Source organism: Crinia signifera, chromosome 5 (assembly GCF_055691185.1).
Source record: "Crinia signifera chromosome 5, ASM5569118v1, whole genome shotgun sequence".
Classification (NCBI taxonomy): domain Eukaryota; kingdom Metazoa; phylum Chordata; class Amphibia; order Anura; family Myobatrachidae; genus Crinia; species Crinia signifera.
This window is the reverse complement of record NC_139221.1, coordinates 312,593,374-312,607,481: the sequence shown is the minus strand read 5'-3', so window position 1 is coordinate 312,607,481 and position 14,108 is coordinate 312,593,374. Positions and strand designations below refer to the sequence as shown.

At 39.9% G+C, this 14,108-nt stretch overlaps 1 protein-coding gene across 6 annotated transcripts in view; it reads left to right on the top strand.

Annotated features, from left to right (window-relative positions):
- PHF14 (PHD finger protein 14) overlaps positions 1-14,108 on the top strand; it is a 248,771-nt gene that overhangs the window by 148,451 nt on the left and 86,212 nt on the right. For 4 of the 6 annotated variants that reach the window (XM_083144823.1, XM_083144821.1, XM_083144820.1 and 1 more), the window contains 2 exons: positions 1,911-2,028; positions 8,633-8,679. In XM_083144823.1, the coding sequence (XP_083000949.1) occupies positions 1,911-2,028; positions 8,633-8,679 (165 nt within the window). Of the gene's footprint in view, positions 1-1,910; positions 2,029-8,607; positions 8,680-14,108 lie in introns of all 6 variants that reach the window. The other 2 variants (XR_014444023.1, XM_083144822.1) reach the window with 2 other exon arrangements.

Sequence of the window (14,108 nt, the reverse complement as noted above, 5' to 3'; positions counted from 1 at the left end):
CTATACCATAACCCATCACATCACACGTGTAATCAGCAGATCGCACATAAATGGAAGCATTGTGGAGGCACAGAGTGATGGGAGGAGTCTAATATACCATAACCCATCACATCACACGTGTAATCAGCAGATCGCACATACATGGCAGCATTGTGGAGGCACAGAGTGATGGGAGGAGTCTAAAGTAACAGACAATTCAACAGATTTTTCAGACTCTCTGAATCACTCTCTGAGATTAGAAGAGTCATCAGCCTAATGATCCGCAACATGGAGTCACAACCCAATTTGGGGTCAGGACCCACGGTTTGAGAACCGCTGCCCTAATGTATCTTAATTGCAATGCAGTGTAAAAATAAAGCAGTCAGTATTTTCCCTGCACAGAAACAAAATAAAGCGCTGTGCATATAAATGAGCTGCTCATTACATATGCGCATATGTAATGAGCGGCTCATTTATATGCACGGTGCTCATTACACATGCGCATAGTGGGAACTACTAGTTACCATCAGCCCCAGGGACTGCCCGGATCCCAAATGGACCCCACCCCGCTGCCTCCCCACTGCCCTGCATCCATCAGCCACAGGGAGGGACCTGAAGTGCTGTGCCCATGCCGGACCCCGCTGCCCGCGCAGGTAAGTGCCAGGGGAGAGGGTGGGTGCAGGGCAGGTACCAGGGGAGGGAGGGGGGGGTCCAGGAAAGGTACCAGGGGAGGGGGAAGTAGTATGGGATTTTAAATACTGTTTGAGGCATTCCCACTGCCTTAAAAACGGTATTTAAACGCGTAGGACTCTGTTTTTTTAAACGGGTTGAAATACCGGTTAACTTTAACCGGTATTTCAACTCTCGCGCTTTCTCACTGCAGCCTTAAACGGTAAATTGTGGGGAAAAAATTGACATTTTCCGTTTAAGAGCTGCAGTGGGAAAGGGGCATTATTTACGTTGTATTTGTCATATAGAAATATCAAGACATACATTTATAAAATATTCACTTTGTAATTTCCGGGAACGCTTTTACTGCTGGTCGGTAGACACAGTACTGTTTGTGTGGTCCCTGGTGCACTGTCATCCGCCTGACATATCTGTCAACATTGGTCGTAATGAAATTTTGGTGAATTAAAAAATACTTCTCTGCGATCAACGTTAGCTAAGAAAAAGCATAGCTATAGTAGATGAAAGTTTAGCTCTAAACGCAGAATAAGAACTGCTATGTTATGACAAATACTGTAGGTTCTTTTCCAAGTCCAAAAAATATTGGTAAAAAAAGATTAGGAAGAACTGGTAATCAAGACATTATTATATTGAGCATTGTGGCTGGCCAATAAAACGCTCACTTATGACACCATCGCAGTTGTGACCTCATCTAAATGAGGCCCATAATCTACCAAAGTATTATATTGGTTTGAAATCACAGCACTTCCCATTTGATCAGATATATATTTTAAGGACTCTTCGAGGATGAAAGTCTTTGTAGCCATCTATTATATGCTAAAATACTCTGTGCAGCTGTTCTCTCCAATTACTGACTTGTACAAGGCCTCCTTTTATAAATGCAGTGCTCTTTATTACTTACGTCTCCACTTTGCAACCTATGGATTAACAACGGCGGCAACCATTGATCTGTTGGTCTTTGGTATGTAGCACATCAGCTCTCCGATCAGCGAAGGATCGGGATCCGCATGGCAGACGTTATGACAGATAGAATCTGTTAGTTGTGGTTAATGTATCAGATTCTTTAGCTCATTAACTCCACACGTGCATTGTATATAGTATGCAGGCCTGAAGGCCACAGCTGCAGGACAAAGTGGTTTTAGTCTATGCTATACATTGCGCATTGAGTCAAAGACCATATTACTATTCCATTGGGGTTTTTTCGAGTCTTTATAATGAAAGTCTGCTTGTTTCCCCCATAGATGTGATGAGTGCACGCTCTGCTACCATTTTGGCTGTCTGGACCCTCCGTTGAAGAAGTCTCCTAAACAGACCGGGTACGGCTGGATTTGCCAGGAATGTGACTCGTCATCTTCCAAAGTAAGTTCTACCGAGAAGTTGAGTTTTAAACTGGGAACGGCTCATGCTCTACAGAATTGGATAAAGAGTGTATCTGTGTGTAGCATGCCAAATACAGCCGATTGTCCTGTGATTGCCATATGCATTTTTTGAAGGAACATATAGTTGTATGAATGAAGTCAGATCTGTTGATAGTTTACACATTATCCAAGCACATTTCAGAAGTTTCAGATTTTAGTTCAAAGTGCGTGATCTCGTTCTGATTTACTACGTCATGGTCTGTTCACTGGCTGAGCGAACTGCATAGCGGTTATGGCCCTGATTACGCGTTTCGCATTATTATTGCTCCTCCTCCTCCTCCTCACATTGCAAGAACATTTGGAGGCACCTTAGGGGGTGGCCCATTCTCCTACGAGAACTTCTATTACTGATATAGCGTAGAGTAGGGTGTGGATTCTCCCATATTTAATTAAGTAATTATTGGGGTCAAATACACCCACATTAAGTGTTATGTCATTACTGTAGTTATTGTGTTTGGATAATGTTAACTAATGTCCAGGTTTTGACAATTAAACTTTGGAGTTCACTACAGCCCCTCCTCTGTATATTCATACATTGTATCGCCATGTACTGTACTTTGGAAATAATAAGTATATAGTATTTATTGTGTATTGCTTGTAATATCAATAGACATAATATATGTCATAGTACTATAACTTCATATTAACGGCATTTTTTTTATTTTATTGATAACCCCCACATGTAACTGCTGCTATAGTGATATTTACATTTTTATTTTCTGGGGTTTTTTTGACGGTTGATTGCTGCATATTTTGGTCGTGTTTGACGAGAAGTCACGTTGACATGGAATTGACGTGGGTGGCATTATTTATCATATAAGTTGGTTGATTAAGTAATTTCAATGTGCACATTTAATGATCCCTTTTATACAGGTTTTTATTGGTAATTTAGGAGCTGTAAAGTGCAGAATACTTCCCGCATGTCTATGCATAAACATTCTGCCTAATTGTCCCTAGCGGTACGGTCCTACAAAGCGTACTCTGCATTTACACACAGCGAAGACGGATATTGTGTCGGTGAGGTCACTGGTACCCAGTCTATTGATTGGCTGCAGTGTTGTTATTCATTCCACAACATGGCTGCCCATGTGTTGTGTCTACAAAGGATACAAGTTGCCAACTTTATACTAAGGCTTCCTTCTGCTTAATTCACACACAGCGCTACAAGTACGCACCGCCTTGCAAGTTTCCTCCATCTTTTAATCTTGTCCGATGGGGTGATTCGATTGGTCGAGAAGTTCCATGATAGCATTATGAATTTTATCTAAAACCGGGTTGATAGTAGTGATAACGTTGTTTATTTTCATGGGCGCCTCTGAGGTGCAAGTTAAAATAATCAACGCATAGTAACCGAACCTACAGGATTACAGCTGGCACATCAAAGCTAATCGAATCATCCCTTATATATGTGATTGCTTGTAGCAATGCAATAAGAACTTCGTGTTTCTTGCTGCTAGGCGGGTTTTCCTAATTCTGATGGTGTTAAAGGTAACGTACATCTACTTGGCAAAATAACCAAGAACTCCAAAAACCACTGGTAAATACTTTTCTACAACTGCATATTAGAAAAATAGAAACATCAGTGGTCCAGCCTGATGTTCTATGCATGTGTTATAGAGTACAGTACACGTGTTATGTGTTGTCCCCGCGGCTATATAGGTGGCAATGTATTACATTGCTTTACTCAAAATAGTACATGGCTTTGTGGAAACCTTCCTGAATTGTTGGTAATATTCCTTTCCATTGTAATAGGCAATCAGAGCAGCAGAGAGCTCATCGCAGTCACCATTCGTTAACCAAGGCTGACATTGCAGAGCTCAGAGGCAGTATAAGGTTTGTGAGGCCCCCACAGTTAGTTAAAAAAAAGAGAAGGAAATGCACTTTAGTAAATAAGTGTAGCAATTGCTCTTAATTACGTATCAAAAGAAAACAGGATGACGGCACCAATCGTGGACATAAATAATTAAAGAAGAACTCTACAAAAAAAAAAATGACAGTAGGAATAAAGGTGAGGCTTTTAAATTGATGGAAACATTTTGCCGTTTAAGATCAATCAATATGAACGGTCACGGTTCTGTGGGGGGGCAGTGGTGAGCGGTTGCGTCCATGGGAAAGCTGGGTGTTCCCTTGGTAATTCGGTGATAGGTCGGACAGCTGATGTCATTGGATGTCAGCTGCCTGCCTACTTTCAGCACGGCGTCCGCGGACGTTTTAGGTCTGCAAGGGCTGTAGAAATCATTGAATGATTTCCTCCCCACATGCAAGGTGCGAATGGATGTTTATACAAATATCTATTTGCATGCCTGTGAGGGATCATGGCTTTTGAGGGGGGGGGGCGCAGGCAGCATTTGGTGGACTCGCAAGGATGTGAAATTTGCAGCCTTGTGAGTCAATCAGAATAAGGTTCAAAGTCTAATATTACAATGTGGACTTGGATATGCAGTGGCAATATGTATCGTCGACAGGCGGTGGGAATGTCAGCAGTCAAAATATGGATGCCGGAATCCCAAAAGGGGTCCGGTAAGTATTCTTAGCTTTCCCCCCAACCCTAATCCTACCATATATTTCGTAGAGGTCTGTGTATTCAACTCGCTATCTTAAATGCTGATTATGACGGTTATGACTGGTCCCTGTTAATTTGATATTAAACATCAAAATGTTCACAGCCATTTACCAGTCTGAATGCTATCTTGATTAAAGGTTCTCAAATGCGGTCCTCAGGACCCTATATAGTTTGGCTATTCCACCTGCTAGTTGACCTGTCAAAGATGTACTCTGTGAGGTCCTAAGGACTGAATTTAAGAACCTCTGATCTAGATTATTTTACTTTTCTTAATATACTGTAGTGGTGTGTTCAACCATTTTTAGAGGGTACTATTTTAGTGGCGTTGGCAAACAGTCAAAACACTAACTCAAGTTAAAAGTTCCCAGCTTTCATTGATAGTCACGACCAACTGAATTGGCCCTTACAATAAACCTCGGCAGGTAGATGTGGGAAATGAGCTGTCTGCCCTCGTTTACTGCTGTCTAATCTCCCTTCACTACCACTTAAATATCTTAGTCACCCTTTGAGTGAATAAAAAATTGCTATTGAATTCCTGTCAGGTGCTTAAAATAAATAAATAAAAAATAAATAAATTGCCTTTCGTTAAAAGGAGTTTTATTGTCATTCAGAATCTATCCAAAATTAATTTATTTGTAGATAGTAGATTGGAACTTTTTAAATTCTAATGGGAAAAAATAAATACATGTGAACTGGTGAATTGTCCCCAAATGAAGACCCTTTTCAGTTTTAACGTTTTAATGCCAAACGCTATAAAGAATTTAGACAAAAAAACTTAACTAAAAATAGAATACAAATTCTGAAAATACAGATGATAAAATATTTCTTCTACAATAAGAATGCAAAATAGTGTGGGCTTCATATCATAATAAACTCTTTAAGTATTTCAGCATTTTTAATGAAAGGGATAACTACAGTAATGGCCAGATATATAGGGAGCTATTCAATTGAAGTCATTCTTTTCTTTTTCTTTTTTTTTTGTCTAGCCAGTAGCGCCCATTTTTTGGACAGTTGTATTTTGCCAATGCTGTTTCAGTTGTTTTATTTATTTTTTTTAGTCAAAACTACATCAACAAATCGAAAACGCCCTCAGTTTTGATGAAAACATGTCGATTGGTGAGTAATTCACCGATTGGCGTGTCTTTCGACCAAAATCAGCACTTTAAATTGAATAGGTCTAATGTAAATTCGTGATGAAATTGAATTCCTCCCTGGTACTTGTGTAGTTTCACGGCGCCACCGTGCGCACAGTGAAACTTTGAAACTTGGCAGTCTGCCAGACTCTGTGTTTACTGTGCGCGTGCCGCTATAGCTGTTCTCAGCACAGCGCGTGGCTGCTTTCCTTATGTAAGCTACGTTATCAGCATAGCGCTGGGCAGCAGCAGTGCACCCAGCTCTGACAGGTCACTGAATAGGCAGTCCTGCGCACCGCTGACAACCCGGCAATTTAGAAGTCTAGATTTAGACGTCTAAATCCAGACTCCCTGCAAACCGCTAAGATGGGGGCATCTAAATTTAGACGGTAAAGTGTCTAAATTTAGTAGGGTCTAGGGGTACACTATTGAACCTGTTCACAATGACACTAGTCGAAGTAACAGCTGTCAACCTTGTTAATTCCACTATCCATGCCAACCCGAAGCGTGGCGAGCGCAGCGGTACGCGTCCTACGACTTTTCATACCCCCACTATCCATGTCGGCGTGGAGTTGATTTTATAAAGTGTGGCGAGCCACCGAGCCCGAAGCGTGGCGAGCGGGCACGGATACCTGTGAAGCCCGCGAGGGGATGCGGATACCTGTGAAGCCCGCGAGGGGACGCGGATAGCTGTGAAGGTATCCGCGGGGCTCGCTGCGCTCGCCACACTTTATAGAATCAACTCCACGCCGACCTGCATAGTGGGGGTATGAAAAGTCGTAGGACGCGTACCGCCGCCCCATGCGCTTGCCACGCTTCGGGTTGGCGTGGATAGTGGAATTAACAAGGTCCACAGCTGTTACGTCGATTAGTGTCATTGTGAACAGGTTTAAATTTAGATGCCCCCATCTTAGCGGTTTGCAGGGAGTCTGGATTTAGACGTCTAAATCTAGACTTCTTAATTGCCGGAGGATTCTAAATTGCCGGGTTGTCAGCGGTGCGCAGGACTGCCTATTTCACTGTGGAACTACAAGTACCACAGTGACCTGTCAGCGCTGGGTGCACTGCTGCTGCCCAGCTCTATGCTGATAACATAGATTACATAAGGAAAGCAGCCACGAGCTGCGCTGAGAACAGCTAGAGCGGCACGCGCACAGTAAACACAGAGTCTGGCAGACTGCCAAGTTTCAAAGTTTCACTGTGCGCGTGGTGGCGCCGTGAAACGACACAAGTACCTCCTCCCTTAGCCTTGGCAGGTTGAAATTCAAAATTGTATTTGGTATCAAAAAAAATTTTTTATCTGTTAATATTACAGATCCACCTTTTGTTTTGCATTCAGAATGGAATAATCTATCCTTTTAAATAAAAAAAATTAAAGAAATTACATTGATAAATTTGCCACTCTAGACTTGGGGGCGATTCAATTTGCAGTGGAATTTTACCTTGGCTAATTAAACCCCCTGGACTATACGAGTTAGCACTGACGGCATCCTGCATTACTGGGGAAATAACAGCAGGGGTGCCAGGATTTATGGCCATGACTAGAATTACTTTAACTTTATCTGGACTTAAAAAATAAATATTTATATATAGATAGATAAGAATAATTATTTTCAAACAATTGTATCCAAAAATGTAATAACATTTTTGTATGTTTTTAGGTTGAGGCAAATTTTTTAAACATCTCTTTTTTTAGACCGCAATCTCAGCCTTGCCTGACTGATAACTGTGATGTGACTTCTGGTTTGGTGGGTGAAGCTTTTTTCATCACCAAAAAGTGTACAGACTGCTTTGATTGACTATTTTTATAAAGTACATTGGGTCGACCACTGACGGTCGACACCCTCAAAAGGTCAACATGGGTCTAGGTTGGCAGGGTGATTACATTAACACAAGCAATACATTGACATGGGGAAGGTCAACAGTCAAAAGGTTGAAATGGGTTTTTCACATTTTTGTCCCAAATGTAGACATGGATACCGAATCGGTATACCACCTTTCAGCACGTTAGCTCAAAAAAAGTGAAAAGCCCATGTCGACTTTTTGACTGTCTACCTTCCCCATGTTAACATATTGCGTGTGTCGACCTATTGACCCTGTCGACCTAGACCCATTTCCACCTTTTGAGGGTGTCAACCTAAGGCCTGTCAACCTAATTAATGTTGACTTTCCTGTGTCAACCTAGTGACCGTATACCATTGTAGGAAGCAATAAGTGACCGTAAAAAAAGGGGTGTGTGGTAGCATATCCTTCTACAAACCGGGCCATATCTTTATTGCTTAAAGTCAGTGACTAAGGAAGTTTGATGGACATCTCGATTTTGGAGACAATTCTTTTTGACTTTTATAGAAATGACCACGCCCCCACCCCCATTAATCACCACCAGCAGATTTTTTTTTAAGTGATAACTAATAAAGTATGTTTTTATACAATAGTTGATTTATTGCAACCATTTGATACTTTGCTATAGATCATTAAGCTTAAGTCGTTCTAGAAGGAAGTTCTATTGTCCGTAATTCTATGCTGTGACCAGATGAGGCTGACATTTTGGTTTGTACCGAGTGCTATAATTTGGTTATGATGGACTGGTTTAGACCCTCTTGCTTCTGGAGATAAGGCTTGCAGCATTCCATAGACGCCAAAGAAAGTTTGCCCAACATTTAAGGTTCTCCGCACTTAGAATACTGTGTCTTCTCCGTAGTCGCTCCTTTCTTTTACTACTTTTTTTCCTCTTTCTGTAACTCTATCTCGTTCTAGTATCTTCTTAGATTTTCATTTTCAAATGTCTTTCCCTCCTTTTCCTTTAACCACTTTTCTGCTGGAGGGTCCGCAATGAATAATCTGTGAAGAAAGTCTGTCAAAGTGCTGCAGTCCCACCTCAGTCTGCAGCCACAAGGTATGGTAGGGATATTTAATCAATTGTGTTTTATGCGTATATTTTTTTTATGGGAGACAATCTTGAGATGTGCTCATTCAGTTGCACTGGTCTTATACGGTCAAGCACTTAAGCATTGGTCAATCTTGCATCGTTGCCCACTGGTGGTTTATCATTGCAGTGCGTGGATAATGATAAATGTGTTTTAGATGCTATAGTTCCCTCTTGACCTGGTAGCGTATCTTAAAGGTTGATATGATGGTCTACACCAGTTTAAACCACAGTAATTAATATCTATACTAATATGGGCTAAATGCAATTACAGTCAAAACTGCCATCTTGTTGGAAAGACCAGAAGAGGTTGTGACCTTATCAATAAGGTCTAGTCAGTAGCCGCCAATCCACCTGTTTTTGTTGGAAACGCGGCCAAATCCGACAGGTTTGGCCCTGTTTCCAACAATCTCAATCCAAATTAAAGAAAAAAGTCGGATTGATGAGATGAGGCAGGGAGGATGGCTCTGTGTGAGCAGAAATAGCTCAGACGGCGCTGTTCGCCCACCTCCTGCATCCATCTCTTGTCTCTCAACTGGTCCCGCTGCCAGGCCAAGTGAGCATCAGCAGCATCAGCCAAATACAACAGTCGGATTTGGCCACATTTAATAGGATACGTCAGATCCATTCCGACAAATTAATGTCGGAATGGATCCGACTTTAATTGAACATACCTATAAGTTGGTACACACTATTGTCTCAACCTTTTATACCATTTGCACCATACAAGAAGGAACTAGGAAACCCAAAAATAGACCGCCATTATGATCCCTGCATCACAGTGTCGAACAACAATGGGCAACATGGACTAATTGCACAATGCTTGGATGTTGCACTATATAGGAGTCTTAACATGAACACATCATTGACATCCATCATTTGTATTATACATTTCACATTTTATATATATTTTCTTTTTTATATTTCTGGAATACCATTGAGGATCAACTAGGGAATAAAGTCAAACCAAATAAAGACTCTTTAGAAAAAGACGGAATAATTATCCCCTTCATGTCACATAGCCCAAGAGCAAAGTTGCCTTACTCCGCTTATTCCAGGCTGCAAAATTGTCTTTTATACTATGGTTACTAGTGACAATAAGCTACCCCAAAATCTTATCACTTGCTTCAGTATGAACAAGACGAGCAACTCTGCTCGTTCTCTGCATTGTTCATTTAAGTATTGCTTTTGTGAGCAAGCCCGAGCTGATGAAATAAGTAGGAAGAGAAGAGTTCTGACATCAATAGCTCTTTTAAAGACAAGTTCCAAACCCGAGGATCCACATTTCACCAATTTATTATATATTTTCCGACACATGTTATTCCAGCTAGCTGGAGAAAAAAAGATCTTTGACTTGCTTAGGATAAAGTTCTAGTTCATTCATACAATAAGACTTAAAATATATGTATTATGTTTTATATTATATTTCATGAAATCGCAGACAAAAAAGTCCAAGTACAGGTTGACTCTCCCATACATTTCCGAATTACGAAATTCCATGAGCGTTGCTGAGATAGTGACAACTTTGATTTCTGATTGTTCTTTGTACATAAATTGCACAAAATGATTAAAAAATATTGTATAGAATCAGAAAGGATGTGAGTATAAGGTATATATGAACTATCAATGCATTTTGTGTGTAAACTTGGGTCTAATCACCAGGATATTTCATTATGGTGTTGCAAGTATTGTAAAATATGGAAAAAAAAACAAATATTGTCTAGCGTTCCCAATATGGGATACTCAATCTGGCTGAAAACTGTGCACATCCCATATCCTTTTGCCAGTCATCTGACATTTCAACTTACCGTATCTGACTCCATTTCTTCATAGAACAACAATTTATTTTTTCCCATTTATTTTAATATTACTGTCCACTCATTGGCCTAAATACAGTGAAGGCAGCCATTTTGGGAAGCCTAATGAACCATTAGTTATGAGAATACGATAGATCAGTTTATCAGTAACTATGTCTTGATTGTGTTGGTGCTATATATATATATATATATATATATATATATATATATATATATAAAAAGGTTTTAGAGTGCGCTCAGGAATACACAACAATATACAATTTAAAACATTTATTCCTCAGTCTTCACAAAGACTTCAAGCTTAAAAAGTACAGCAGGTCTGTTACTGGTACAGATGGTGTAGTAGGGCCTACTACACCATCTGTACCAGTAACAGACCTGCTGTACTTTTTAAGCTTGAAGTCTTTGTGAAGACTGAGGAATAAATGTTTTAAATTGTATATTGTTGTGTATTCCTGAGCGCACTCTAAAACCTTTTTATCTCTATCTGCCTTTTCGGACCCGGCTAACAGGGGTCTATTAGAGTTGCTGCTCCTACTTACTACCTTGGGCGCGGTTGGGGTACCACTTCCTGTGATATATATATATATATATATATATATATACTGTATATTTTACTGTAACATTTTTGAAACTCAGATGATTTCCCCAGATTTTATAACTCACTTCATCTTATGTATTAAGCTCCATCACGTATCACACTTTTTATCATAATGACATCATGACTGAGATAAGTACATTGCCAATGTGAAGGTGCCGTTTTAATTATTGCAGCATTTTAAATGTGGCAGCGGCACCTGAATTTGCACCCTTCTGGGGCTGATATCAGACCGGGCCCTAGGGTGGTAGCAAAATGTTTTGTGTGAATCTCTCCACCATACAGTACAGCTGCGTTGACTCGTTCACGCGAGTTCATCACAATTTATTGAATTGACCCCGTAGTTTTAGCCATTTGAATGCTAGCTTCTCTTTTAAGGATGCAAAATATCCACAAAAATTGCCAGCGTCGCTCACATTTGTTATATACAATAAATTGAAAATAAAAAATGTTGTGTGAAAAGAGGTTATATTTACTATATACAGTAAGGTAAACATTTCAGCTCATTATGATGAATAAAAATGTTTGCTTGGCAATTTTTACTCCTTTTTTTATACGTTCATTTGGGTGAATCCTATAAAAATTTGTGGGTGTTTAGGTTTATCTTATGCACTTTTGTTTAATAGTACGCTATTACAGTACTTGGAAATTAATTGTCGATAAAAACCATTATTGGATGTGTTTGGGTCTGTTAACCTCAGACTTCGTCGCTAGTTAATCATTGTGACAATCGTATTTGTAAATGCCTTGACGTGAAGTGATAAGTTTGTTGGATTTATCGGTTGAGTTTATTTAGGTGTATATTTGTTCTTTTATGTGCCAACTCAAACTGTTATTTCCTGTAAACCTTTTCATATATTCATAATACCTGAATTTTTACATCCTGAGCATTTATCATTTTGTTTTTTAATAATGGATAATCTCCAATTGCCTCTCAATGAATTACTGACTATGAACTGCTGCCATTACTCCAGCTGGTTACTTATCATTTCTAAATTGTCTGAGGGATATATGGTGTTTTCCCTGGTGGAAGTGACAGCAGAAATTGATACATTTTAAAACATGCAGTTTTGTTTCCAGGTTCATGTCCATGCCTTTGATCTTTTTTGACAGCGTGCATAGGGATTTACTGGGAGTCATGGAAATTTTAAGCAGCGTAATATAGTTCTTTGTAACCTAAGTGTCAGGCAGTAGGCAGACAGTGACTGCAGGGCATGTGGGCTGCTTCATCCGTAATACCACCTGTCACCCTGGAGCAGAGGTGTTGATCATGGTACTGACAAGGTTTCTCTTATGACAAACAATTGTATGTACTGTATTACTAGCGAAAAACATAGGGGCATGTACTGTTGTGGTTGTTTATTTCTCGTTTCGTAATAAAAATGTTAGTGTAGCAGTTAGTAAATGAAGTGGATACTCGTAGTGCATTATAATCGCCATGGATGGACTCCCATAACTGATATAGTTATTTCTCCTATACCATGTCGAAGGGGTTGGGGTCACGCTGGAGGCCCTTCATATTCTATGTACCCATACATTTGCTTTATCTGTTCATATTCTGTATCAGTAAATCCATGTCACTGTGTAAAGCTGCCACAAGCTAAAATTATTTGTTGAGATAGGTTGAGTATCCCTTACCCAAAATGCTCAGGAACAGAAGTATTTTGGATAACTGGTTACTCTGTATTTCTGAATATTTTGATATTTTTCATTTATATTGTGTTGATTATAAACATCAAACACATGAAATACACACAAATATATTTTTTGTGCATGAAACAAGGTTTTTGTACTATCTCAGGCACTGACTATGAATGCCAAGCAATTTTCTTGCACATGTTTAGTGGCAGTTACATTTCATGCCCCCAGTAGTGCCAGTTACAGATGTCCCCAGTAGTGCCAGTTACAGGTCCTGTCCCCGGCAGTGCCAGTTACAGGTCCTGTCCCCGGCAGTGCCAGTTACAGGTCCTGTCCTCGGCAGTGCCAGTTACAGGTCCTGTCCCCGGCAGTGCCAGTCGCAGGTGCTGTCCCCGGCAGTGCCAGTCGCAGGTGCTGTCCCCGGCAGTGCCAGTCGCCAGCAGTGCTTTTAGCAACAAAAAATTATAAGTACAATCCAGGAACTACTTATCCTGTGTGCATGTATTTATATATACACATATATGAGTGTGTGCATGTATGTATATGCAACGTCAGGCAGCCGGGCAAACAATGAGAGACTCAGCGTGACGCGTTCCCTAGCAACAGCAGTTGCCGGGGACACGGTTGGATGACGCACACATGTTAGGTGTGGCGGCGTGGGAACGGAGCGTTGTGTGTCTGTAAGTACTGTAAGTATTTCACCTTGTGATATTGTGAAGTTTGTCCTGATGAAAATTGCATGTTAGCAATTGAAATGTTGACTAACTAAAAAGGCCTGGTGTCGTTATTCTGAAGCACCTTATATCGTGTTTATATATATATATATATATATATATATATATATATATATATATATATATATAAGCACAGTATAATTAAAACTACATTTTTAACTGTACAATATGATGTGTTTATTTTTCTGCTCCTTGGTATCTGGATGTTGTAAAATTATTGTGCATTTGCATTATAATTTGTGCATAATCAAAAAAGGACTATATTAACTTTGTTTCTTATAACTTCTATATTATTAATGGTAAAAACGTAAGATATCAATTCACTGTTGGCTGGAATGGGAAAGTGCGAAGAGTCTCAGTAATTTACTGCTGCAGTGCACCCTTTTAAATTATTCCAAACCTGTAAATCAGTTTTATTGAAATGTTCTCAGCCTTAGGCTGGATATTTTTTTTCTCTTGACAGTTGCCCTTCTGTATTTTGAAAAGATATTACAGTCCGCTCTTCTTATACCATCATTCTTGCTCACATGGAACGACACATTGGGATCACCTTAGTCTTGTTAAGTGTGTGTGTGTGTATGTATATGTAATGTGTGTGTGTGTGTGTGTGTG